The following is a 24,710-nucleotide window of genomic DNA, read 5'->3' as shown; positions in this document are numbered from 1 at the left end:
TGAGCTATCAGGGGCGAAGGCAGCTGATTGGTGGAGAGAGAGCATAAAGCGTCTGAACTGCTACGGCATTGCTCAAACAGGTGAAGACTTGGATGAAGAGAGATCTTCGTCTGCTCCACTTGCTACTGACAGTCTACTTAACTGGCTACTTGTGGCCTACTCATCTAGTGATTTACTGACCTGCTGAGCTACTAACTTGTCTGAACCCTCCTCCTTCCCTTCTTGTACTTGATCTGATCCGGGTACTCTCCCTGACCCCCTTCTTCTCCTGCCACACGCCCTCCCCAATCCCATCCCTTTTTAAACTCCGCCCCCCCCCACCCCCTTTCCCACCCCGTCCCTTCCCGTCCCACCCCCACCACCTCCTCACCCCCATCTGCACCTCCTCTCTGGTGCCCAGGCCCCCCCTGAAAAGACCAGAACATGAATGTTCAGAAGCTACTTTTCTATATCCTCTTACTCGGGTATCTCGGTTACCCCGACACAAATGTGAGTACACATCCGACATCAGTGATTTCTTCCTTTTGTATTTATTTATCTTTTTCAGACTGTGGTTAAAAAACAGCTTTTTCATGGAGTCTTTGATGAGAACTCAGTTCTTTTTGAAAACCCATTAACTCAGGGCAAGGTTTCTCGACCAGCATGTAGGGGTTCTGGCCACATCTGTCCACATGAAGTTGTGGATCCTGTCTGGGCCACTTGGTCCAAAAAGAGTAGTGTTGACAGGATGGAAACCTGAGCTTCATAATGTCAAGAAAGAAGGACATAGGAGGATACTAAAAGCCACTGAGATCTTTGTCTTAAATAAGGGGCTTGTATGATGTTTGAATGATACTTCCTTAAAATCATTTTTAAAAATGTCAGAAACTCTTATTTAATAAGAGCCATTTAATAGTATTAGTATTTCATACTATTAGATGGCTCCTGGAAGGCCTGTCAAGATTCTTCTTCAAGCTTTGTAAGTTTAGAGTCCCTCTTATACGTAGTTTTCCTATCAGCACGTTGTTCATATTTGTGAAGTTTGGTAGCCCTGGGAACCGTGGTGTCCAAAGTGTTGGTGTTGGAAAGTGAAATGTCGTTTGTGCTCTGTGCTTCCTGGTTTGTTCGCTTTTAGGAACTTGTGCATCAGCCCTCTCCCTCTGGTCTTAGAGGCTGCCCCCAAGGACTCTGTGTCCAACCAGCTAGATGACAAGCTCAGCATACATGAAGTGGCCTCAGCCTGCTTGGACATTTATAATAAGAAAATCACTAGGAGTGATGTGATCAAGAAGTGAATGCATTCTTGTCCTTTCTTTAGCCAACTATGTGCGGAGTGTTGATTTACCCAAAGTAAAAAGGGTCTTGAATGTCCATAGGATTGTCCAACTATAAAGACATACCTGGTTGCCAGTGTGAATGTTTCATTCTATCATTAAAAAGCAAAACCTGTACTCCCAGGAGCCTGAGACAGAGACACAGGGGACACCCATAGAGAAAAGTAGATTTCTTGAGATTGGCATGCACCAGATTCTTAGAGAGGGATCTGCAAAGTCCCAAGTCAGGAACAATCTAAATTGAGGCAGAATCCTCCCACATGAATACCTCCAGGCACAACAGAATCTATTCTGTTTCTTTTGAGTCTACCAAGCAGGATATTTCTTGGTTCTGTTTATTGCAATTTCCCCCTTCTACCTAGGCTGCGTCTCATAGATCAGTTCAGCTCTCTCTCCCTCCCTCATCTCTGAATTCTTGCACAAACTAACTTGTCTTGCATTTCCTACCTCCACCTGGTCATGACCATTGTCTGTGGGAACCAAGTGTTACTGGCTCCCTTGGATCTAATCTAGTTAACAGTAACTAATGATATCAGCATACAGATAGCTGGCAGAGGTATCAAGAGTGCCCAGGACTTAGGATGTTTGCCATTCATGTCAAGATGGCCTCTGTCTTTGCCGCATTTGATCCCCATGATCACTGTGCTGACAGCCCCTGCTCTCTTGCAGACAGTGGCCACTCAAAGACAGTGTACATTTCCCACCAGGACCCAATTTAGTGACCTCAGTTCTGAGAGCTGAAGATATAAATGGTACACATTTTGGAGACTACTTTCTAGAGAGGTTTATTGGCACAAATTAAAGTTTGGTATGTGAATTAGTATGAATTGCATTGTGAGTGTATTTTCTCCTAAAAGACTGGTAAGTCTAATTTTAGTAAAATGATATGTGTTCTGTTGTTTTGGTGACCACATCCAGGACTTTTGTGTTATTTGGAAAGTAATTTCCATAGTTGTTATTGATTGATTTAGGTCCAACACTATGAAATAGGAACTTGAATTTATTGTATTGGCTATTTGGAGATGTGTGTTCACGTAACTTAAAACCTCATAGATTTCATCAAAATACACAAGATCACCTGATTATGCAAATCTTTATTTAATTCAGAAATCTGACAATTTGGGCTGTGATTCAGATTCAAAGTAAGCCTTGAACGTAAAACCTTATGGGGAGCCTGGGTGGTTCAGTCAGTTAAACATCTGACTCTTGATTTTGGCTCAGGTTTGTGAGTTTGAGCCCAGCATCAGGCTGTGTGCTAACAGTGTGGAGCCTGCTTTGGATTCTCTGTCTCCCTCTCTCTCATTCCTCCCCGCTCTCTCTACTTTCAAAAATAAATCAACATTAGAAAAAAGAAAACCTCAGTGTTTTTAGAAACTAAACAATAATGTAGAATTTATTTTTGCTGGAATAAACCCATATTATTATAAGAGCAGCTGCACATCTCTCAGTTATATCCATATCTGTAAACATCTGTCTCTATAACAATCTCATTTGAATCGCTAGTACATTTTTATTGTTACTTTCTCCCATCCTTCCGTAAATTTTGGTGTATTTTTGGAAATGTTCCAAAGGATTTTATCCAGGTACTTCATGAATGTACAACAGAAGTCATTTACTTCTTGTCTACTAAAAGGGTAAGGAACAATGAAGCCAACACCACAGTAAGATCGTAAACACAATCATCACTCCTACAGGTTTGCCCCTGCTCCTTTGTAAGCATTCTGTCCTCCCTCTCCTTCAGGAGGAGGCATTTGAGAGGTGTGCTTATAACCTCCTGGAGGCTGGTTGAAGGTTTATAAAAATGATTCTTTGTGACAGATATTATAAATGTCTTTGCTATTCCTCATTATCTCAAATATTATTTCAGCTTGTCCCTATTTTGGCTGACCATTTCCCTCGTGGCTCTCGTGTCTTCGGAACTCTGTGGAAGCTTGCCGTTATTACTGCCACCGTTGCAATTTGTGCATGTCTTATTTACCTCTGGAGCGTTGTCCTTGCTGTGAGTATACTACAATAACTTACAGATAGGCTTTTAAGCATAAGTAAGCAGAAGTTTTTTGGTAAGAACAAATTTTTTACTAGACCTTTTTTATGCATTCAGTACTTCAAATTTCCCTTTAAGCACGGCATTCATTGCATCCCACAAATGGTAGTAATTCCAACATTCATTATCATTTAGATGGAAATATTTTTAAAATTCTGTAAAATGTCTCTTTGACCCTCTTCTTTCAGAATTTCTCTATTCTATCTCTATTGTCTATCTTCTATTAGAATATCTCTAATATATTTTGTAGTTTTTCAGCTGTCTTTCTATTATTGATGTCTAGTTTACATGTGTGTTCTGAGAACGTATTTTCTATGATTTTGTTGACTTCAAGTTAAGGTGTATTTTATGACCCCGAATGTGGTCTGTGTCAGTGAATGTTCTATATGAGCTTGAGAAGAATGTGTATTTTTCTATTGCGGAAAGTGTTCTACAGATTGTAATGGATCTAGGTGACTGGTGATGCAGTTCAGTCCACCTGTGTTCTTAAATTTGAATATCTTTATGCTCAATCTGTCAATGACTGATAGAGCGTATTGAATTCTTTCAGGTATAATAATGTATATGTCTGTTTCTCCTAGCAGTTATATCAGTTTTTGCCTCATGTATTTTGACACTCTGTTGTTAATGCATGTACATTAAGGATTATGTTTTCCTGGAGAACTAAGCCTTTATTATTGACCTCAGTATCTCCAATAATTTCCCTTACTTTGTACATGTTTTGAAGGACAATTTAATTGTTCACAGAATTCTAGGTGGATGGGTTCTTTTCTTTTAACAGTATAAACATTTCATTCTTCTTGATTGCATGGTTTCTGAATTCTGAGTATTTTTTGTCCTGGTTCCTCTTGGGTAAGGTGGTATTTCTTCCATCTCCCTGCAACTCCAGCCCCCAACACTACCCCTTAGCTTCTTCCAAAATTGTTTGTTTTCAAGTTTCTCTTGATTGAATAGTATATGTCTAGGGATAGTCTTGTGTTTTTTGTGTTTTTTTGTTTTGTTTTGTTTTTGGTTTGGTTTGGTTTTTTTGGAGGGAGGTATTTATCCTGCTTGAAATTCTTTGAGTTTCCTGAATCTGTGGTTTATGACTATCATTAATTTTGGAAAATTCTCAGTCATTTTCACTTCAAACGTATAAATAGGTATTCCCATTTTGTGTATGTTACACCTTTTGTCATTGTCACACTGGTCTTGGATTTTCTCCGTTGTATTTTTAATTGTTTTCTTTGTGTTTCTGTTTTTGATGTTTCTACTTGACATTTCCTTCTGCTTGTTGAGTCTTTCCTCAGCTGTGTTGTGTGTGTTAATAAATCCAGCGAAGGCATTCCTTATTTCTGTTATGATGTTTTGGATTTCTAGAAGTCCTTTTGGATCCTAGAGTTATCGTTTCTGTGCTCACATTCACCACCTCTTCTGGCATACTGACTACTTCTTCCATTAGAGTAATTATCCTAATAATCAGAGCAGTTTTACATTCCCAGCCTGATTATCCCACCATCTCTGCCATAGAGATGCTTGCATTCTGTGTTCAAAATATGTGGTTTTTCCTTTTAGGGTACCTTGTTAAGTTTTTTGGGAAGCTTGGGGTCACGTCCTTGTTAAAAAAACAGGTGAATAGGCCTTTAGTGTAAAGTTTTGTCTTTACCTAGGTTTTAGGCTGAGTTTACTCCCCTATGAGACAGGAAGGAGGAAGAGCACTGTAGTTGAGTATTTCCCTTCATCTGTATTGCTTATCTTCAGGAAAACCCCATGAGGCTTTGGAGAAATAGTTTCTCTGGAGGGCAGGCCTTCTAAGCAAGAACAGAACAGCATGAGTTTATTTATCAGTGGCTGTTTTTCCTCTTTGCCTTTCAATTTAGAAATCTTAACCTTCAAAAAGAAAATATGCATATTATGTATTTGTAAGGCCATCTCTGTTTCCATTTCCCCTGCTTAGGAAAGGAAACATGTGACATTAAAGGACTATCCGTGGTTTTCTGTTTGCCCTCCGTAGATACACTTTCCTATAACAACATTTTTATGACTCACTTTTTGATACCATGATGATATTCCAATATCCTGGCAAGATGTTGGGGCTCGCTTCAGCATCACATCATCATTTAAAACTTTCAAATAGGGATATATGTCCTATGGATCAAGAAAATGTGTCTTTACCTTTTGTGAAAGTAGAGTCTTGACTAGATTTTATTGAGCTATAATTCATCAGGGGATGACTTGGGTGTGGGTGTTACTGGACCACCAAGACCAGGTTCTCCAGTCTCAGTGTCTTAGTAATGAACACTGATCGAAAGGGAAACAAAGCAGGTGGAGTTTATAAGAGATAGGTTGTATACAGTGGAGCCAGCAAGAAAGAGGAATATCGCTCCCCCAAAAGGGTGGTGTGCCAGGCTTATAAACGCACTTTTCCAAAGGGTGAGGGGCTGGGAGTGGGGAAGCATCCTTGAGTCCCACAGTCATTATCTTATGGTTGTTACTTTTCAGTGGACACAAGACAATCACAGGATGTCTTTTTCCATGGTTGACGTGCTCTTAGTGCTCCTAGAAAATAGAAATACTAGTGCAGTCAGGCTTTAAATTGTTATTTCTACTTTTGCCCAGACAACCATTACTCCTTAATAGCTGTTCTCTCTTTTGTTCACTTTTCCAGCAGTTTCCAGTATGGAAACTGTTAACCCTTGCCTTAGACCAGTGCCTTTACAGGAATTAAGTTCCTCTTGCTTTTCTTATACCTTCTCAACGGGAGCCCTTTTTTGCTTTGTTTTTGAAATGTTAGCCATCATTTCTTTTGGTGCCTGTGCTTTTTCTCTAACCATGTTCCACTCTCTTTCTCATTTGATGATGTGTTTTTGGAAGACCCTCTGTTTTTAGTGATCTAGGAAAATCATAGCACCTGACATGTTGTAATTGTTTATTGATTCAGAAAGCAGCCAACCCTGTGTAACATTTCAGAAAGCTTTCTAGAGAATGAATGAAGCATATCTTAGTACAAAGGTTTTCCTTTTCTTTCCTCGCCGCTTCCTTCCTCCTTCCCATCCCTTTCCTTTCCTTCTTGCCCCCCCTCCCGTCGCCCTCCATCTCTCTCTGTCTCTATATCTCTCTCTCTGTCTGTCTCTTTCTTCCTCTCTCCCTTTCTGTCTCTCTCTTTTTTTCTTTTTTTGGCATTTCAAATGATCCTGAGTTCTGGACTTCAGTGTGGATATTGGGTTTGACTACAAGAGAAAAAAAATCAGACAAATATTTTATTTATGTATTTTTAAAAGTGTCTGCATTAATCACTGACAGAATTGAATATTTTGATATTTATTTAATATAATGTAAATCTATCTTTTGGTCAAAATAAGCTGTGAATCTTTATGCTTTTATCAGAAATGGTTTATAAAGAATCATGAACTAAGTATGAAATTCTACTTTTTTCTAATATTAATGTTATGAATTCATTATGCTGAACAAAATGATCATTGTAATTTCATTGGATGACATTTCAGTATTTTATCAGGAAGAAAAAGTTTTTACTATTAACATGTTTTGACCTCAAACTTAATTTTGTTTCTTCCTCTCTCAGACAGAGCCTCCAGTATATCAAGGTAAGATTTTGCGTTTTAGTATTCTTTGTAATTTTTTTTCATTACTCATGTTTAGTGTGGGTTTTAATTTTTTAACTAGGGATAAATATGGTGACTTCTCATGTCTAATTGACTTGTTAACTCTTGAAATCCTTTCTCTTCCCTGTTAGAGGCTAAGTGACAATGTGGAGGGATTTGCCTGTCTTAAGACAAGAGACCAGGGGAGGAAAACATCACAGGAGGAAGGAGAACAGAATGAGTGTGATTTTGCATAGAAATGATTAGGAAAGAAGTGATGTTATGAGCCTGAGGTGTGGAGTGAGTACTTTGCCATGACCTGGCTTTTGGTGAAATGTGAAGATGAGAAAACCCTCTTTGAGTCTGTCAAGAAGCCTAAGCATAGAGAAGAAGCCAGGTATTGCCAGGCAGGGTGTGTGTCACAGGAGAGGGTTAAACCAAGGTTTTGAGTGTGAGGTGGAGGGAGCCATTCATGCCAGGGGAAAAGTGAACTTGATGCAAATGGCGGGTAATCTATTCTGCACGGACCCCATGGACTGTGGTGATTCTGTGGTGCTGTCTGTTGAGAGGCAAGGTGGCTACCTGACACTTAACAAGCCCTCAAAGACTGGTTGGTGTTGATAACTGTAAATGCAGCGGTGGTGGTGATGAGAAGAGTGACCTCAGGGCATGAGAGCTCTCACATTGGGCCAATATAAGAGGAGTTTGCACTTTGTGTCTGTTAGAGGAGTCAGTGTTCTAGAGCTTACACGTATAGGAATGTCAGTGAAATGAGGTTTCTTGGGTTTAAAATGCTGCTGAAACTTGCTTTCTTCAGGCACAATGAGAAAGCTAAAAAGTTAGTTACACCCATGTGTCAGATCATGTGTCTGTGCTGCTAATACAGTGGGATTATTCGATGTCACTGGTTTGGTAACAACCTTAAAACTTGGTTTATCTCCTTTTAGTTAATTTACAGCAAAAAACTGCAAAGATCAACACGTTGGAGAAAGAAAACCCAGAGCTGGCTGAAGCAATATCCATGTGGGAAGAGAAGGTAGCATTGCCCTTTCAAATATTTCTTGTGACTTCATTTTGATTAGTTTTACCTCTTGTAGTTCATCCTAGTGACCTATTTCATGTGTTCTATAAATACTTCCCATTCAAGACAAGCTTCACAAATGTAATAAAAAACTACCTTTTTATTTGTGAAAGGAGTCACACATTAGACATAGGCTTATCTACCACATTGCTATTTTTGAATTCTGATTCCTTTTTCATATGTTTTGTATCTACATCAATGAATTAAAGATACATCTTCAAGAAGCTAAGAGAGAAAGTAACATTCACTCTGCTGAAGCTCTTAAGTTGAAAGTAAGAATCCTTTCTTGGCCTGGATTGCGTTCTAAAAACACAAGTAAAATTAATAAATTGTTATGACTCATTCAACATGTTTTGTTGAAGGACAACATCAGAAAAGTTGAGCGCTTCGATAAAATTTTAAATGACACCCTTCAAAGTGCACATGTTACCTTGCAATCAGAAAGAGAGAGAGAGAGGAATGTCAAGAATCAGGAAGTGCTAAGAGTTGGCTGCTTTTAGTGTAATTTGACTTTGGAGGCATTTTGTTCATTGGGTGAGGTGAGCATAGCATATTCGCTTGCTGTTTACCATAGTAGAGAGTGGGCCTCTGGGAGACAAACCTCCATCTGCACAGCTGGAATTTCACTAGGACCACCATGAGGAGTTTGCTATTTCAAGGACTAGGAAGTATGTTTTATTTTCACAACTAGGTCTTTACCACATCATTCAGACCTGCCCTCCAAGATATGGAGAAAATCCCCCAAGATAGTTGAGAGATGAAGGGCAATAGAAAATTGTATACTGCCTTCTTCTCTTAATGCTCAACAATGTTCAGTGTGAATAGAGGAATATTCTCCTAAGAAAGCCATTTGTGATCCCTTTGACTTGAACTATTTTCCATGTTTTTTGCCTTCTCCTTGTTATATTTATGCCTCAGGATCTTTTTTTGTTGCCATGCACAGTCCTGTTGCACTCACATTGTTGTGCGATCATTATTTCTTGAATGTATTTTCTCATATCTGTCCTAAAGTCAGAAGATGCAAACGGTCAATTTGAGGATCCAGAACGGAGAGCCTTGAGGTCCAATAAATGTGAACTGGAAGGTATGTTGTCTGTTGGGGAGAAATCCCCATATGGTGGCAATGACTTTGCATTGGGAAGGGAAAGAATGCCTTCTTGCCTTCACACTAGTTGCCCTTTTCCTGTCACCCCCAAACCAAGTCTCAGGTCATATGCACATGCACAAAATAATCCATTTTTTTTTTTTTTACAGAAAGGAAGAAGGCCCTGGAAGACATTTATAATGCTTTGAGTTCTCTTAAACCAATCAGGGAAGAAAAAGACAAAAGGCTGAAGGAGAGAGCCGACGTCCTTGATAAATTCTATGAAGAAAGAAAAATGGCTACAGCAAAGTAAGACGTTCATGTGATAATTGTCCCGAGTACTGTTGTATGAATGAATGTGGTGGCCGCTATAGATAAATATATTTCTTCTAGAATTGGATCCAGAGTATTTTTGCCAAATGCATTCAGGAGAATTGTGCCTGCCCTTCCTACCTTGCTTCCTATAACCTGCATTTTCCTTTCTGTCCTTAGTGCTTGTCACACATTCTTGTGTCATGTACTTGGGGTAGAAGAGGGAAGATACTGGCATTAAGCACACTGATAACAGGATCCCCTCTGGATCCATAACATTGTCCTATAGGTTTCAATCCCATCACATTGTCTTATCAGCCGGCAATTAGGTCATCTTTGTTCAGCACCAGACTTGGGTCAAAAATATTTAGGGAAAACATTGAATTATCTTGCTGCAGAAACCATGGGAGTTTCTTTCTAGACTGTGGGTTGGGATGCCATCAGGACTGCATCTCTTCATCCAGTCTGCAAGTGAGACTCGTACGAAGTGTGTCTTCATGGGTTCATTAGAAATTTGGTGCACCAGGCACATGTTTCTTCTTTTGTCCATATTTCCTTTTGTTCTCAGGAGGAGGGCCTTTAGAGCCCTTTATTCACATTGAAAAGGAAATGCTTCCTTGTCTTCCCTGGAGACTCAGGTTCTGTTAGTCCTTTCCACACCCGGGGTGGAGCCTGCTCTGTCTCACTGGCATCTTGCTTTTGTTAATGTGTAAGCTCTTTGTGGGAGCAGGTGGAGCACCCTGACCACCTTTCTATCTTCACCCCCTTACAACAGAGCCTCTACATTACAGCCACCCCAGAAAACATTTGCTGAAGGACTACCTGAGAGGCCAGAAGGAAATGCATGTACCTTTCTCTGTCTAGTGCTTTTGTGTCCACTACTAACAGTCTTTCAGTTTTGCATGTGATTCTTGGCTACATCCAGTGCCAAGTTGAAACCCTTTAAAGCAACACCATGAACAAAGTAGTCTGAGGGCAACACAGCAAACCAGCCTTTCTAAGCATTTCCCTTTGCTGCCTTCACTGTCAATGAAGTGAGTCTTGTTAAAGTAGACTGACTCCATGAAGTTGATAGTTTTCCATCTGAAATTGTTTCCTGAAGATAACAGCCTGACTGTGGGACAGTTCACATCATGTTATATTTCAGCATATATTGCCACTCAAAGATTGGCCTTTCCCTCCACCAGGATCTTTGAAAGAGGGGGCAGGGGTTGCACTCCTGAACCTTAGTGATGTGTGGGAGTGATTTGCAATGCTGGTGAAGCCATATCCTGGAAGGCTGTCTTTCATACTCAGTGTCTGTGTCAGGGTACAACTTTTGGACTGAGATTCAGTGCACTGCCCTGTGGAGGTGTAAGGCAATGATGATCCCCTGCCTCATCCTAATGGGTACAGTTGGTCAGGCACAGGTTTTCACACTGATCTGAAATAGGCCTTCTCCACCTCAAACAAAAGACCAACTCTGGGAAGGCACAAGGTGCAATGTTATTTGATGACTTGACGATGAAGGAGTAGAAGCAGAGAACTAGAAAGGCGGCTCTGATTGTAGGCGACTTGACAGCAGACGGAGGTTGAATTTTCTTTAACATTAAATGGGGTCTTCATTTCTCTGACTGTGTTGTCAGTCTGTGCATTGTTGGGGGAGGGGATAGGGATATTGGAATCTAGGCTTTAAGAGAGCTGAGAAGGAAAAAGGCAGAATTTCTGGACCTTGGCTACTGGACTATGTATATATCTTTCCCATCTTAGGAATCTGGATATGACAAACTGTGAACTAGTGGCAATGAAGAATCAGATGGCAACTGCAGAGGAAGATCTGAAAATAGCTACAAGGGACATACACAAGTGCAAGTGAGTTCAGATGCTAATTAGCGGTGGCTCATGAAACCCCTGTTCATTTCTTAGTTCTAACCTTTGTACAATGGGTAGACTCCATGAATATAATAATATAAACACAAATTCAGAGGACATATCCGTAGAGAATTAATAGGTAGGAAGAGATAAGTATTAGAAAGAATAAAACAATTAAGTTACTAAACATTTCTGGGTCTCCAGCATTGACCTGCCCATGTAGAAACTTCATTCATGTCAGTGTTCCTGAGGGGTGGTGTCAGTTGTCATAATCTATAGGAAAGCAGTGTGTCATAGGATGAAATCCTATCCATCAAGAAGGTAGTACCACCTGATGGTCCTGGTCTTTGCAACCCTAGGAAACCTGGTGAGTACACAAGTTAAAGGAGAATAGAGCTTTATGTTGGCTTTATGATGGAAGTCACTTGTCACATGATGAATTAGGGCAAGATTGAAAATGGAAAAGAATTCTATGACCTCTGAACCCTACGGGGTTGGAATGATGAGTAAGGAGAGGATGGAACAATAGCTTTGGTTCTGTACATTTATAATTGTGTGAAAAGTGTTTCATGTGAAAGGATAAATTGTATTGGGGGAAGATATGAGGATGATGGGAACATGAGCAGATTATTTATAATCCTACCTAATATTAGGCCTTATTTGACGAAAACAATTGTATCTCACAGACAGCAAATTGAACAAACAGGAGAACAGCTGCAGAAGGCAGAACTCACCTTCAGACACCAGGTAACGTGGGTTCTGCCTGACATAGTGAACCCTTAGTACCTCATGTGGTTGAGTGTGGCGGCCCTTGGAATTCCTAAACATGGACTTTTCATTGTTGCTTTTTCAGGTCGCAGTTTATGAGTGTAATGCTCAGGACACCTGGGTAAGTGTTTTCTTTTATCCTCCTCTCTCTCTTTGGTGCACAGTCTGGCACGACTGAAGGTGGATGTGTTTTTCTCCCCTAGATCAAGACTCGGATCTGGGAGAGGAAAATGGCAGAGCAGAGCCGAGAGGTTGCCCGCTTGAAACACAGGTGTGGGAGGGAGCGTGACATGAGTTTTTATGGGTGTTTTGAGGGATGACAGCTGTGCCGTTTAGTGTCTAGTCAGAGGACGTGGCATTGCAACTCTTATAGAAGTCCATTCTTTGTCTGTATCCAAGACTGGATGTGATGGAAGGAAAGAGGCTGCTTGAGGGATACAGGAGGCAGAGACCAATTCCTGGAAGTCCAGAGACGCAGAACCCTGCGAGGAGAGGTAAGGGGCACGTGGTGATGTGCAGCAGCCTAATTTCTGCGGCAAAGCCTCTTCCTGTGGGTGATCATCATGTGTCCTGGACAGAACCACAAACACTAAGGACAGCAGGTGGTCTGAGGGGTGACAGAAGGGTGTTCTCTGGTACTGCAAGCAGTGAGGCACTTGTCCCTGGGACTGTTGGAGCTCATGCCCCTCCTCTGACTGTGACCCTCCCACCTCCTCTAGCATCCCCCTGTCTGAAGAGCCTGGAAAGGATGATAGGACAGGGGCCTCATCCTTCTTCCCACCCGGACTCAATGTGAAGACTTTAGTTTATTTGAGGAGAAGGTCATTTATTGACTATTTTTAATGTTCCTTTATTTTTATTTTTGTGAACTGTAGACCTACATTCCTGAATCCACGCTTCAAATAGCTTCGTCCTCTGATGTTATCAGTGCAACTCTGCAGCTTCACTGCTAAACACCCATAGTTTTCCTTTACTCCTTAATATAATATCAGTCAAGTTCAGTTCCATTCAGAAATAGTTACATAATACCGGCTCCCATGTGGAAGGCAGCTTATAGATGAGCTGAAAGAATGAACAATTTGCCTGGAGTCAGAAGAATCACACCCATGCTCTTCTGTGGAGGGTTTTTTGATGTTATCCACCAACTGACGCTCTCATTTTAATTTTTATCTGAAATGAGATGCTGACTTATTACCCCTCAAGTGTATTGAGAAAGGGCTGTTTTGGTGACGATTTCCTGATTTCTCTTTGAGCTGCCGGGTTGAAAGTTATTTGACTAATTATGAAGAACATGAGCCAGGAGCCTATGGTTTCTTCATTAAGATATGATGCGATGGATCTCCCCCTTATCACTGGGGTCAGCTGAGGCTTGTGGGTTACTCTCTGCCTCTCCTCCTGGTCCTGAGAGTGGGCAAGAGTTTAACAGGTCACAAAATGTGGTGTTTGTGTGAATCCTGCACAGTCTACTAAAATCAGAGTAAACCTCTATCCCTTTTAGAGCCTTTAGCCGAAGCTGGTGTCACTCCCATGACTCACAACAACAAGCAGTCTACCAACAATGCCGAGAAGGACAAGGTAAATGCTGGGGCCATTTTCAGTTGTAAGTCTGTCAGGAAACCCTCCTTTGTGGAACAGCATGCTCTGCGGCCTTATCCCTGTTTTGTGTGTTGTGTGATATGTCTGCCTATTTATATTTTCCAAATGCACAGCCTTAACCCAAGAGTCTACAGGCTTCTGTCTTTTTAGCCTGTCATCTTTTTTCTGGTGAGTTTAGTAGCCAAAGGAACTTTGAAGATGAGCACCTTATGGCTTTTCCCTTGTTGTGTTCAAAATAACAACAACAGGAAGATACATTGCACTCTATAGCAAAGTCTCTACGCTTGTTGACTCCTAACACACTACCTCTCTGTGGGATCAGTGTTGTTGTTATTTTCCTCTTTCTGGTCACACTATTCATGTGTGAAGACTATCTGTTCATTGTAAACGTGAAAAGACTTCCCTCCATCTTTATATTGTGTGCCTTGTACAATTTATGATGGTTTTAGACAAAGTCATTGTCATAACTCACCACCTTCACGTCTTCATGGGTAAATGAACTGTTTGGAATCCTTTCAAGCAGTATCTTAGGTAAAAGTATTCTGAACACAAGGTCCTTCAGTTTTATTCATATGAGCAGGTTCTCTTGTGTCACCAGTCAGTGTTAGAGCTGATACCATCGCTCATGACACATCCCTGGAAATGTATACCAAAGTCAAAACACATTTGCTTTAATTCTGTTTCATGAATGTCTGCCTCTTTTTTCCCATAGGATGTATTACTCTGTGTCTTGTAGTGTACACAAAATCAGAATTCCTTATGAATTCAGGTAAACACTTGTGGGCCTAGTACTCATTGATATGTAATATGTTCCTCACAGCAAACATTTCCTCAGGTCCCCTACAAGACTCCCGGCATCCCCAACTCCCGAGTGGTTTCTTGGCCTTTGACAGCACTTGCAGAAAGTAGGAAGACCTCTTTCTCAGCAAGGGAAGCAGAGGGGGCCAAGTGTGGGGCCGGCAGGCAGAAGTTTTCCCCAAGAGTAGCTGTGATTTCATGTGCAGAGAATGAGCTGTGTATTCGCACTCAATGTTTTTGTGTTCGGAATAAGCCAAAAACAGAGCTTCTATCATCACTGTAGTGGAGGGATGCAAGGTGATCCTGGACATGGATGTCTGCCTGTCTGGAATATGCTGCTCCATTAGTTTGGAATTACTTATTTAATCCTGTAAGATGGGATCATTTTGTTCTAAATTCTCAGACATGGGCAGGGGCATGTGGTGACAGTAGTTTAACCGCCTGCGTTTAGTTGCCTAAGCTGTAGGTGGTACCCAGTGGCAGGGACAGAGTTTTCAGGTACTGATGCTACTCTCTTGGATCCTGGTGGCAGAGAAGGGGGCAGGTGCTGACCCGTACCTCTTTGGGTTTCAGCTGCTTTGGGGATTGGTTCTCTTGTGTGGCATCTGCACATAGCTGTCACTTCTGTTCTGCAGGGCAGTGTGGATCCGGGGCGACCTGCTCCATCAACTGGAAGATTCTGCACACCCTACCCTAGAGGCCACCCTATGATCTCCTGGGCACATCCACCTCCTGTACCAGGTTCGGGACCACCCCGAACCCCTCCACCTGCACCACTTGGTAAGATGATCTGGGCAGTATGAGTTGGCTTGCTAAGAACCTTCATCTAATTTTTGTTGTTGTTGAGTCTTTTTTAAAGAAATTTGTTAATGTTTATTTATTTTTGAGACAGACAGACACAGAGCATGAATGGGGGAGGGTCAGAGAGAGGGAGATACAGAATCTGAAGCAGGTTCCAGGCTCTGAGCTGTCAACACAGAGCCCGATGTGGGGCTTGAACTCACGCACTGTGAGATCATGACCTGAGCCGGAGTGGGATGCTTGACCGACTGAGCCACCCAGGCGCCCCGTTGTTGAGTCTTGTACAAGGTGCAGAGGTGGTACCACAGACCATTGCAATGCAAGGAAAATGCCTGCCATCATCACCACATTCCTCGAGGAGTTTCTCATGATTGACTTATCATCCTTGTGTCATTTCCCCCACCTTGTGTTGGTACAGGTGTCTCTTGTGGAGATGGAATGGGGCTGTATGCAGAAAAGCAGGCCTAGCGCTTCAGCAGATGTGTGCCATACACAGTCCATGTGCTGGGCGGTGGGAGGCATGAGGCTCCGCCTAACGTACATCCATCCAGTTGAGCCCCCAGTCATCCACAGTTGTTTGAGGAGTTATGAAAACACCTGAACCAGGGCTTTTATGGGTCTTCATCAGAGTTTAAAGAATGGTTCTCCCTTTACCTTGGGATCACCTGAAGCATGCGGGATACCCTGTGCATGTGATTTGGGATCTGACTGGGCCAAAGAGTTTCAGTTGCTTGAGGAATGAGGGGAGTGGTTTTGGTTTTGTGGGGGTTTTTTTTGTTTGTTTTTGTGTTTTTGTTTTGTTTTGTTTTTTTAATCTCTGCACAATCTACTCAAATCAGAATAAACCTCCATCCCTTCCAGGGCCTTTTGCAGATCCAGATGTTGCTCCTGTGAGTAACATCAACACTAACTCTACCAACAGGACCACGAAGGACAAGGTAAATGCTGTGGACATTTTCAGTTGTAACTCTTTGGCAAAACCCTCCTTTTTCTGTTCAGCGCTCTCTCCTGGCTTTGTGTCTGTGTTGTGTGTTGTATGATATGTCTGCTTGTTTTTCTCATTTTCCAAATGCACAGCCTTAACCCAAGAGTCTACAGGCTTCTGTCTTTTCAGCCTGTCATCTTTTTTCTGGTCAGTTTAGTAGCCAAAGGAACTTAGAAGTTGAGCACCTTATGACTTTTCCCTTGTGTTCAAAATAACAACAACAGGAAGATACACTGCACTCTATAGCAAAGTCTCTACGCTTGTTGACTCCTAACACACTACCTCTCTGTGGGATCAGTGTTGTTGTTATTTTCCTCTTTCTGGTCACACTATTCATGTGTGAAGACTATCTGTTCATTGTAAACGTGAAAAGACTTCCCTCCATCTTTATATTGTGTGCCTTGTACAATTTATGATGGTTTTAGACAAAGTCATTGTCATAACTCACCACCTTCACGTCTTCATGGGTAAATGAACTGTTTGGAATCCTTTCAAGCAGTATCTTAGGTAAAAGTATTCTGAACACAAGGTCCTTCAGTTTTATTCATATGAGCAGGTTCTCTTGTGTCTCCAGTCAGTGTTAGAGCTGATACCATCGCTCATGACACATCCCTGGAAATGTATACCAAAGTCAAAACACATTTGCTTTAATTCTGTTTCATGAATGTCTGCCTCTTTTTTCCCATAGGATGTACTACTCTGTGTCTTGTAGTGTACACAAAATCAGAATTCCTTATGAATTCAGGTAAACACTTGTGGGCCTAGTACTCATTGATGTGTAATATGTTCCTCACAGCAAACATTTCCTCAGGTCCCCTACAAGACTCCCGGCATCTCCAACTCCCGAGTGGTTTCTTGGCCTTTGACAGCACTTGCAGAAAGTAGGAAGACCTCTTTCTCAGCGAGGGAAGCAGAGGGGGCCAAGTGTGGGGCCGGCAGGCAGAACTTTTTCCCAAGAGTAGCTGTGATTTCATGTGCAAAGAATGAGCTGTGTATTTGCACTCAATGTTTTTGTGTTCGGAATAAGCCAAAAACAGAGCTTCTGCCGTCACTGTAGTGGAAGGATGCAAGGTGATCCTGGACATGGATGTCTGCCTGTCTGGAATATGCTACTTCATTAGTTTGGAATTACTTATTTAATCCTGTAAGATGGGATCATTTTGTTCTAAATTCTCAGACATGGGCAGGGGCATGTGGTGACAGTAGTTTAACCGCCTGCGTTTAGTTGCCTAAGCTGTAGGTGGTACCCAGTGGCAGGGACAGAGTTTTCAGGTACTGATGCTACTCTCTTGGATCCTGGTGGCAGAGAAGGGGGCAGGTGCTGACCCGTACCTCTTTGGGTTTCAGCTGCTTTGGGGATTGGTTCTCTTGTGTGGCATCTGCACATAGCTGTCACTTCTGTTCTGCAGGGCAGTGTGGATCCGGGGCGACCTGCTCCATCAACTGGAAGATTCTGCACACCCTACCCTAGAGGCCACCCTATGATCTCCTGGGCACATCCACCTCCTGTACCAGGTTCGGGACCACCCCGAACCCCTCCACCTGCACCACTTGGTAAGATGATCTGGGCAGTATGAGTTGGCTTGCTAAGAACCTTCATCTAATTTTTGTTGTTGTTGAGTCTTTTTTAAAGAAATTTGTTAATGTTTATTTATTTTTGAGACAGACAGACACAGAGCATGAATGGGGGAGGGTCAGAGAGAGGGAGACACAGAATCTGAAGCAGGTTCCAGGCTCTGAGCTGTCAACACAGAGCCCGATGTGGGGCTTGAACTCACGCACTGTGAGATCATGACCTGAGCCGGAGTGGGATGCTTGACCGACTGAGCCACCCAGGCGCCCCGTTGTTGAGTCTTGTACAAGGTGCAGAGGTGGTACCACAGACCATTGCAATGCAAGGAAAATGCCTGCCATCATCACCACATTCCTCGAGGAGTTTCTCATGATTGACTTATCATCCTTGTGTCATTTCCCCCACCTTGTGTTGGTACAGGTGTCTCTTGTGGAGATGGAATGGGGCTGTATGCAGAAAAGCAGGCCTAGCGCTTCAGCAGATGTGTGCCATACACAGTCCATGTGCTGGGCGGTGGGAGGCATGAGGCTCCGCCTAACGTACATCCATCCAGTTGAGCCCCCAGTCATCCACAGTTGTTTGAGGGGTTATGAAAACACCTGAACCAGGGCTTTTATGGGTCTTCATCAGAGTTTAAAGAATGGTTCTCCCTTTACCTTGGGATCACCTGAAGCATGCGGGATACCCTGTGCATGTGATTTGGGATCTGACTGGGCCAAAGAGTTTCAGTTGCTTGAGGAATGAGGGGAGTGGTTTTGGTTTTGTGGGGGGTTTTTTTGTTTGTTTTTGTGTTTTTGTTTTGTTTTGTTTTTTTAATCTCTGCACAATCTACTCAAATCAGAATAAACCTCCATCCCTTCTAGGGCCTTTTGCAGATCCAGATGTTGCTCCTGTGAGTAACATCAACACTAACTCTACCAACAGGACCACGAAGGACAAGGTAAATGCTGTGGACATTTTCAGTTGTAACTCTTTGGCAAAACCCTCCTTTTTCTGTTCAGCGCTCTCTCCTGGCTTTGTGTCTGTGTTGTGTGTTGTATGATATGTCTGCTTGTTTTTCCCATTTTCCAAATGCACAAGCTTAACCCAAGTGTCTACAGGCTTCTGTCTTTTCAGCCTGTCATCTTTTTTCTGGTCAGTTTAGTAGCCAAAGGAACTTAGAAGTTGAGCACCTTATGACTTTTCCCTTGTGTTCAAAATAACAACAACAGGAAGATACACTGCACTCTATAGCAAAGTCTCTACGCTTGTTGACTCCTAACACACTACCTCTCTGTGGGATCAGTGTTGTTGTTATTTTCCTCTTTCTGGTCACACTATTCATGTGTGAAGACTATCTGTTCATTGTAAACGTGAAAAGACTTCCCTCCATCTTTATATTGTGTGCCTTGTACAATTTATGATGGTTTTAGACAAAGTCATTGTCATAACTCACCACCTTCACGTCTTCATGGGTAAATGAACTGTTTGGAATCCTTTCAAGCAGTATCTTAGGTAAAAGTATTCTGAACACAAGGTCCTTCAGTTTTATTCATATGAGCAGGTTCTCTTGTGTCTCCAGTCAGTGTTAGAGCTGATACCATCGCTCATGACACATCCCTGGAAATGTATACCAAAGTCAAAACACATTTGCTTTAATTCTGTTTCATGAATGTCTGCCTCTTTTTTCCCATAGGATGTACTACTCTGTGTCTTGTAGTGTACACAAAATCAGAATTCCTTATGAATTCAGGTAAACACTTGTGGGCCTAGTACTCATTGATGTGTAATATGTTCCTCACAGCAAACATTTCCTCAGGTCCCCTACAAGACTCCCGGCATCTCCAACTCCCGAGTGGTTTCTTGGCCTTTGACAGCACTTGCAGAAAGTAGGAAGACCTCTTTCTCAGCGAGGGAAGCAGAGGGGGCCAAGTGTGGGGCCGGCAGGCAGAACTTTTTCCCAAGAGTAGCTGTGATTTCATGTGCAAAGAATGAGCTGTGTATTTGCACTCAATGTTTTTGTGTTCGGAATAAGCCAAAAACAGAGCTTCTGCCGTCACTGTAGTGGAAGGATGCAAGGTGATCCTGGACATGGATGTCTGCCTGTCTGGAATATGCTACTTCATTAGTTTGGAATTACTTATTTAATCCTGTAAGATGGGATCATTTTGTTCTAAATTCTCAGACATGGGCAGGGGCATGTGGTGACAGTAGTTTAACCGCCTGCGTTTAGTTGCCTAAGCTGTAGGTGGTACCCAGTGGCAGGGACAGAGTTTTCAGGTACTGATGCTACTCTCTTGGATCCTGGTGGCAGAGAAGGGGGCAGGTGCTGACCCGTACCTCTTTGGGTTTCAGCTGCTTTGGGGATTGGTTCTCTTGTGTGGCATCTGCACATAGCTGTCACTTCTGTTCTGCAGGGCAGTGTGGATCCGGGGCGACCTGCTCCATCAACTGGAAGATTCTGCACACCCTACCCTAGAGGCCACCCTATGATCTCCTGGGCACATCCACCTCCTGTACCAGGTTCGGGACCACCCCGAACCCCTCCACCTGCACCACTTGGTAAGATGATCTGGGCAGTATGAGTTGGCTTGCTAAGAACCTTCATCTAATTTTTGTTGTTGTTGAGTCTTTTTTAAAGAAATTTGTTAATGTTTATTTATTTTTGAGACAGACAGACACAGAGCATGAATGGGGGAGGGTCAGAGAGAGGGAGACACAGAATCTGAAGCAGGTTCCAGGCTCTGAGCTGTCAACACAGAGCCCGATGTGGGGCTTGAACTCACGCACTGTGAGATCATGACCTGAGCCGGAGTGGGATGCTTGACCGACTGAGCCACCCAGGCGCCCCGTTGTTGAGTCTTGTACAAGGTGCAGAGGTGGTACCACAGACCATTGCAATGCAAGGAAAATGCCTGCCATCATCACCACATTCCTCGAGGAGTTTCTCATGATTGACTTATCATCCTTGTGTCATTTCCCCCACCTTGTGTTGGTACAGGTGTCTCTTGTGGAGATGGAATGGGGCTGTATGCAGAAAAGCAGGCCTAGCGCTTCAGCAGATGTGTGCCATACACAGTCCATGTGCTGGGCGGTGGGAGGCATGAGGCTCCGCCTAACGTACATCCATCCAGTTGAGCCCCCAGTCATCCACAGTTGTTTGAGGGGTTATGAAAACACCTGAACCAGGGCTTTTATGGGTCTTCATCAGAGTTTAAAGAATGGTTCTCCCTTTACCTTGGGATCACCTGAAGCATGCGGGATACCCTGTGCATGTGATTTGGGATCTGACTGGGCCAAAGAGTTTCAGTTGCTTGAGGAATGAGGGGAGTGGTTTTGGTTTTGTGGGGGGTTTTTTTGTTTGTTTTTGTGTTTTTGTTTTGTTTTGTTTTTTTAATCTCTGCACAATCTACTCAAATCAGAATAAACCTCCATCCCTTCTAGGGCCTTTTGCAGATCCAGATGTTGCTCCTGTGAGTAACATCAACACTAACTCTACCAACAGGACCACGAAGGACAAGGTAAATGCTGTGGACATTTTCAGTTGTAACTCTTTGGCAAAACCCTCCTTTTTCTGTTCAGCGCTCTCTCCTGGCTTTGTGTCTGTGTTGTGTGTTGTATGATATGTCTGCTTGTTTTTCCCATTTTCCAAATGCACAAGCTTAACCCAAGTGTCTATGGGGTTCTCTACTTTCTGCCTGTCAACTCCTTGTGGAAGGTTTAGAACCAATCGTGCCTAGGGCTGAGCACCCAAGGGCTTTTCTGGTATATACCTGGAAATAACCCAGGGAGGAAGAGACCACCCTCCACCTGGAAGTCTTTTGGCATGCCTTATTTTTTCTGGACCCCCTCAGTGTGGAATCATTGCTCTTGCTGTTTCTTCCTGTTCTGTTTCTGTCTAGGGGATTAATGTGATCAGAAAATCGGCAGTTATCCTTATGTTTTGAAAATGCAAACTGCCTTCACTCCAACTTATATTTTTGTATGTGTCATTTAGAGTGGTCTTAGACAAAGTAAATTTAATACCCGTCAACATTCAGCCTTTCTTTCTTTCTTTCTTTTTTTTTTGTAAACGTGCTGTCTGGAATCCCTTTAGGTGTGCCCTGGGTATACATATTCTGAACTACAAGAGGTGACATATTTGTCGTAGAAAGCACACATTGTAACATGAGTGGTGAAGAGAGACAATCCGTAATTACCTGCATTGTAATTCCCCACTGTGTCCTTTGGGTTCACATGAGCACGTTCTCTTGTGTCCTGTGTCACTGTTACAGGTGAAACATGGAGATGTACAGCAGAAACGAAAGTGTATTTGTGTTAATTCTGTTATTTAGAATTTCAGCTCATCTTTTAGAGAACAAAAGTACCCTGCGAGTTGTACTGTATTTAACTGAGAAGTACCACTGAATGAAAATAAATTAGCTAAGCCTACCTAACATGTATAGGTAACATGTTTCTCTAAGAACATGCTTTTCGAGGTTCTCTGCATGACCTCAGGATCCCCATCCCCCAACATGCCTCTGTGCCCATGGATAGCACTTGCAGAGAGGAGAAGACGTCATTGTCGGGAGAGAAGCAGATCGGGCACAGGCGGGGGCTTAGAGGCAGAGCTTTGAGCCACGATTGCTGTGATTCCATGTGTGGAGCCTGGGATTGTCATTCCTTCTCAATCTGTAGTTCTTCACATACAAATAAGCAGCCTCTGTGGTGGAGGCGGATGCGGGGTGGAAGGTGATTCTGGACTTAAATGCCTTCCTATCAGGAATATGCTATTTTATTAATTTGGTACTCATTCCATAAATCCTCTAGGACAAGAGCTTGCTGTTCTACATTTGCACACATGTGGGAACACTGGTTTGTCCCCATAGCATCCGTTCCCCACCCCCAAAGCATAAGTGGAACCCAAAGTATGGGTAGAGATTTTGGCGCTGATGCTGCCCTCTTGGAACCTGGTGGTGGGGAAGCTGGCAGGAGATGAGCACCGCTTCTTTGGTTTGCCACTTTTTGCTGGTGTTGGTGCTTTGCTCTGTCCTATGAACATAGCTTTCATTTCTGTTCCGCAGGCCATTATGAATGCAAGAGGGCCTGGTCCTTTCCCAGGATCGCCTTGCAGGCTGTCCCCCGTGGACCACCCTTCACCACCAGTCACGGGCTATGGACCACCTCCGTCTCCTCCACCAGCTCCTCCACGTACTAAATTTGGTAAGATGACCTGAACTGGATGAGTGACTTATAAAGCGTATTCGTCTTCTTCGTGAAAGACTTGGTGGGAATGATGTAGGGATGCTTGTGAGGGCTTGGCCATTCAACTGCAAACCTGCCTGAGGACAGTGTCACATATCTCAAGTTTCTCAGGACATAGTGTACAATGGGCTGTGTCATTTCCCTGTAATGAGGTCAGCTGTAGGTCTCTCTTGTCAAAAAGAAAGAGGATTTTTACACAAAGGCTGATGTATCAGGAGTACTGGTGCCTGACAGACACAATGTTTTGAGCTCCGTGAAGGATGAGATGCACCCCTAAGTGTAGGTGCCTCAGGTGTCCCGTCTGAAAGGGGGCACATGCATTATATGACACAGACCTTGTGGTCACCATAGTGTAAGTACCAGTGAAGGATCCAGTGCAAAATAGGGGAAACTTGAATCATGCAGGAATAGAAGGGAAGTTGAGCACAGTAAGCAGAGTTTGAGGAGGTGCAGAGGGGAGGGCCTTGGGGTCATTAGGATGGACCTGGAGGCCATCTCTGGCAGGGCCCACAAACTAGGAAGGGAGCATGAGGACAGTGTGAAGTCTGCAAAGGACTGCTGCACGGGTTCAACCACAATGTAGAATGCAGTCATCATCTCTGAAATGTCAACGTTACCAAGTGCAACTAGTTCATAATCTAAATAAAGTTTGTTGTTTCCCTTGGTTTTCTGAAGGGTCTGGACATGTATGAAGAATGTTCTGGGAGACTTGGGATATTAAACTTAGTCTTAGGAATCGCTTGTCTGCCTAAGTTTGTGTGTCTCAGTGCGACTAAATGTGAAGGCACGTTGTAGATCAGCTGTGCCGCTTCCTTGGCCTTCAGCCTGAGTCAGACTCTTGGTGGGGAACTCAGGGGTGAGGAGGAGCCGCCCCTGCTGAACTCTGGTCACCACACCCGTGCGTCTGCTGTCACCACCCTGCCTGCAGGTTTGCACCTCCGAAACTTCCCTCGCAATCTCCTGAGGCTTTGCCTGTGTTCCTGCTGTGTCAGCTCTAACACCAGCTCTCGGCGGTCATCTCAGAGCCTCAGGTTTGTAATCTGAGAAACAGGGACAATGTTGGTTTCTGAGGTCAGTACGATGAAGAGGTGAGAAGCACTTAAGGAATTTGTAAAATGTATGGGAGGAGTGGACACTCACCCTTCTCAGGGTGGAAATGAATGTATCTCCACACAGAAGGTCATCGACAGATGTTCATCCAATTTCATGAAACTAAGAGTGTAATGCCTGAGGCTGAGAGGTTGGCAATCCCTGTTTCAAAAAATACGGCAAAGACCCCTGTGTTTTTTCTTTTAAAATTCAGGTCCTACTTTACGAAAAAGAAAAAGATAACTGTGATACTGTGTACATTCAGGGATCTATACCTAAGATTTGAAGACAGTCATAATCCCTTAGAGGTAGACACACAGATGCAGCCACACAATTAAGTGTTCATCCAAGGCCACAGATATATTGTTGAAGACAAAATACATAGAGGAGAACACAAGATCCCATTGCAATAAGCCTAAATCTCTTTGCCTTACAGGAGAATGTGAAGTTTGAAGAGGACCCTGAACTGTGACCAATAGGCTGTGGTGATGTGATATATTTAGAAAAGTTGTCTGATATGCATATTTGACTGAATTCTTTCCCTGACCATTCCTGTCCCCCTCTATTTTGTTTTTCCTCGTTTCCCCTAATAAACCCATCACAGTTCTGTA

General features: G+C 43.0%; 1 protein-coding gene across 2 annotated transcripts; it reads left to right on the top strand.

The window, feature by feature from the left end:
• On the top strand, positions 1–24,710 carry LOC131511029 (transport and Golgi organization protein 1 homolog). 2 transcript variants are annotated; one of them, XM_058728816.1, is made up of 22 exons: positions 1–489; positions 3,181–3,312; positions 6,920–6,941; positions 7,886–7,974; positions 8,229–8,291; positions 9,031–9,103; positions 9,274–9,412; positions 11,165–11,266; positions 11,953–12,013; positions 12,120–12,155; positions 12,238–12,305; positions 12,434–12,528; positions 13,533–13,609; positions 15,064–15,208; positions 16,091–16,167; positions 17,624–17,768; positions 18,651–18,727; positions 20,184–20,328; positions 21,211–21,287; positions 22,830–22,968; positions 23,939–24,041; positions 24,536–24,710. In XM_058728816.1, the coding sequence occupies exons 1-22, from the start codon at positions 424–426 to the stop codon at positions 24,543–24,545; spliced, it is 1,941 nt and encodes a 646-aa protein (XP_058584799.1). In that variant the 5' UTR covers positions 1–423; the 3' UTR covers positions 24,546–24,710. The 2 variants fall into 2 exon arrangements, with proteins under 2 accessions (XP_058584799.1, XP_058584800.1); XM_058728817.1 differs by lacking the exon at positions 8,229–8,291 and having other exon boundaries at positions 3–489.

This window comes from Neofelis nebulosa, chromosome 4 (genome assembly GCF_028018385.1).
Source record: "Neofelis nebulosa isolate mNeoNeb1 chromosome 4, mNeoNeb1.pri, whole genome shotgun sequence".
In the NCBI taxonomy this organism is placed as follows: domain Eukaryota; kingdom Metazoa; phylum Chordata; class Mammalia; order Carnivora; family Felidae; genus Neofelis; species Neofelis nebulosa.
This window is presented reverse-complemented; position numbering and strand designations above follow the sequence as displayed.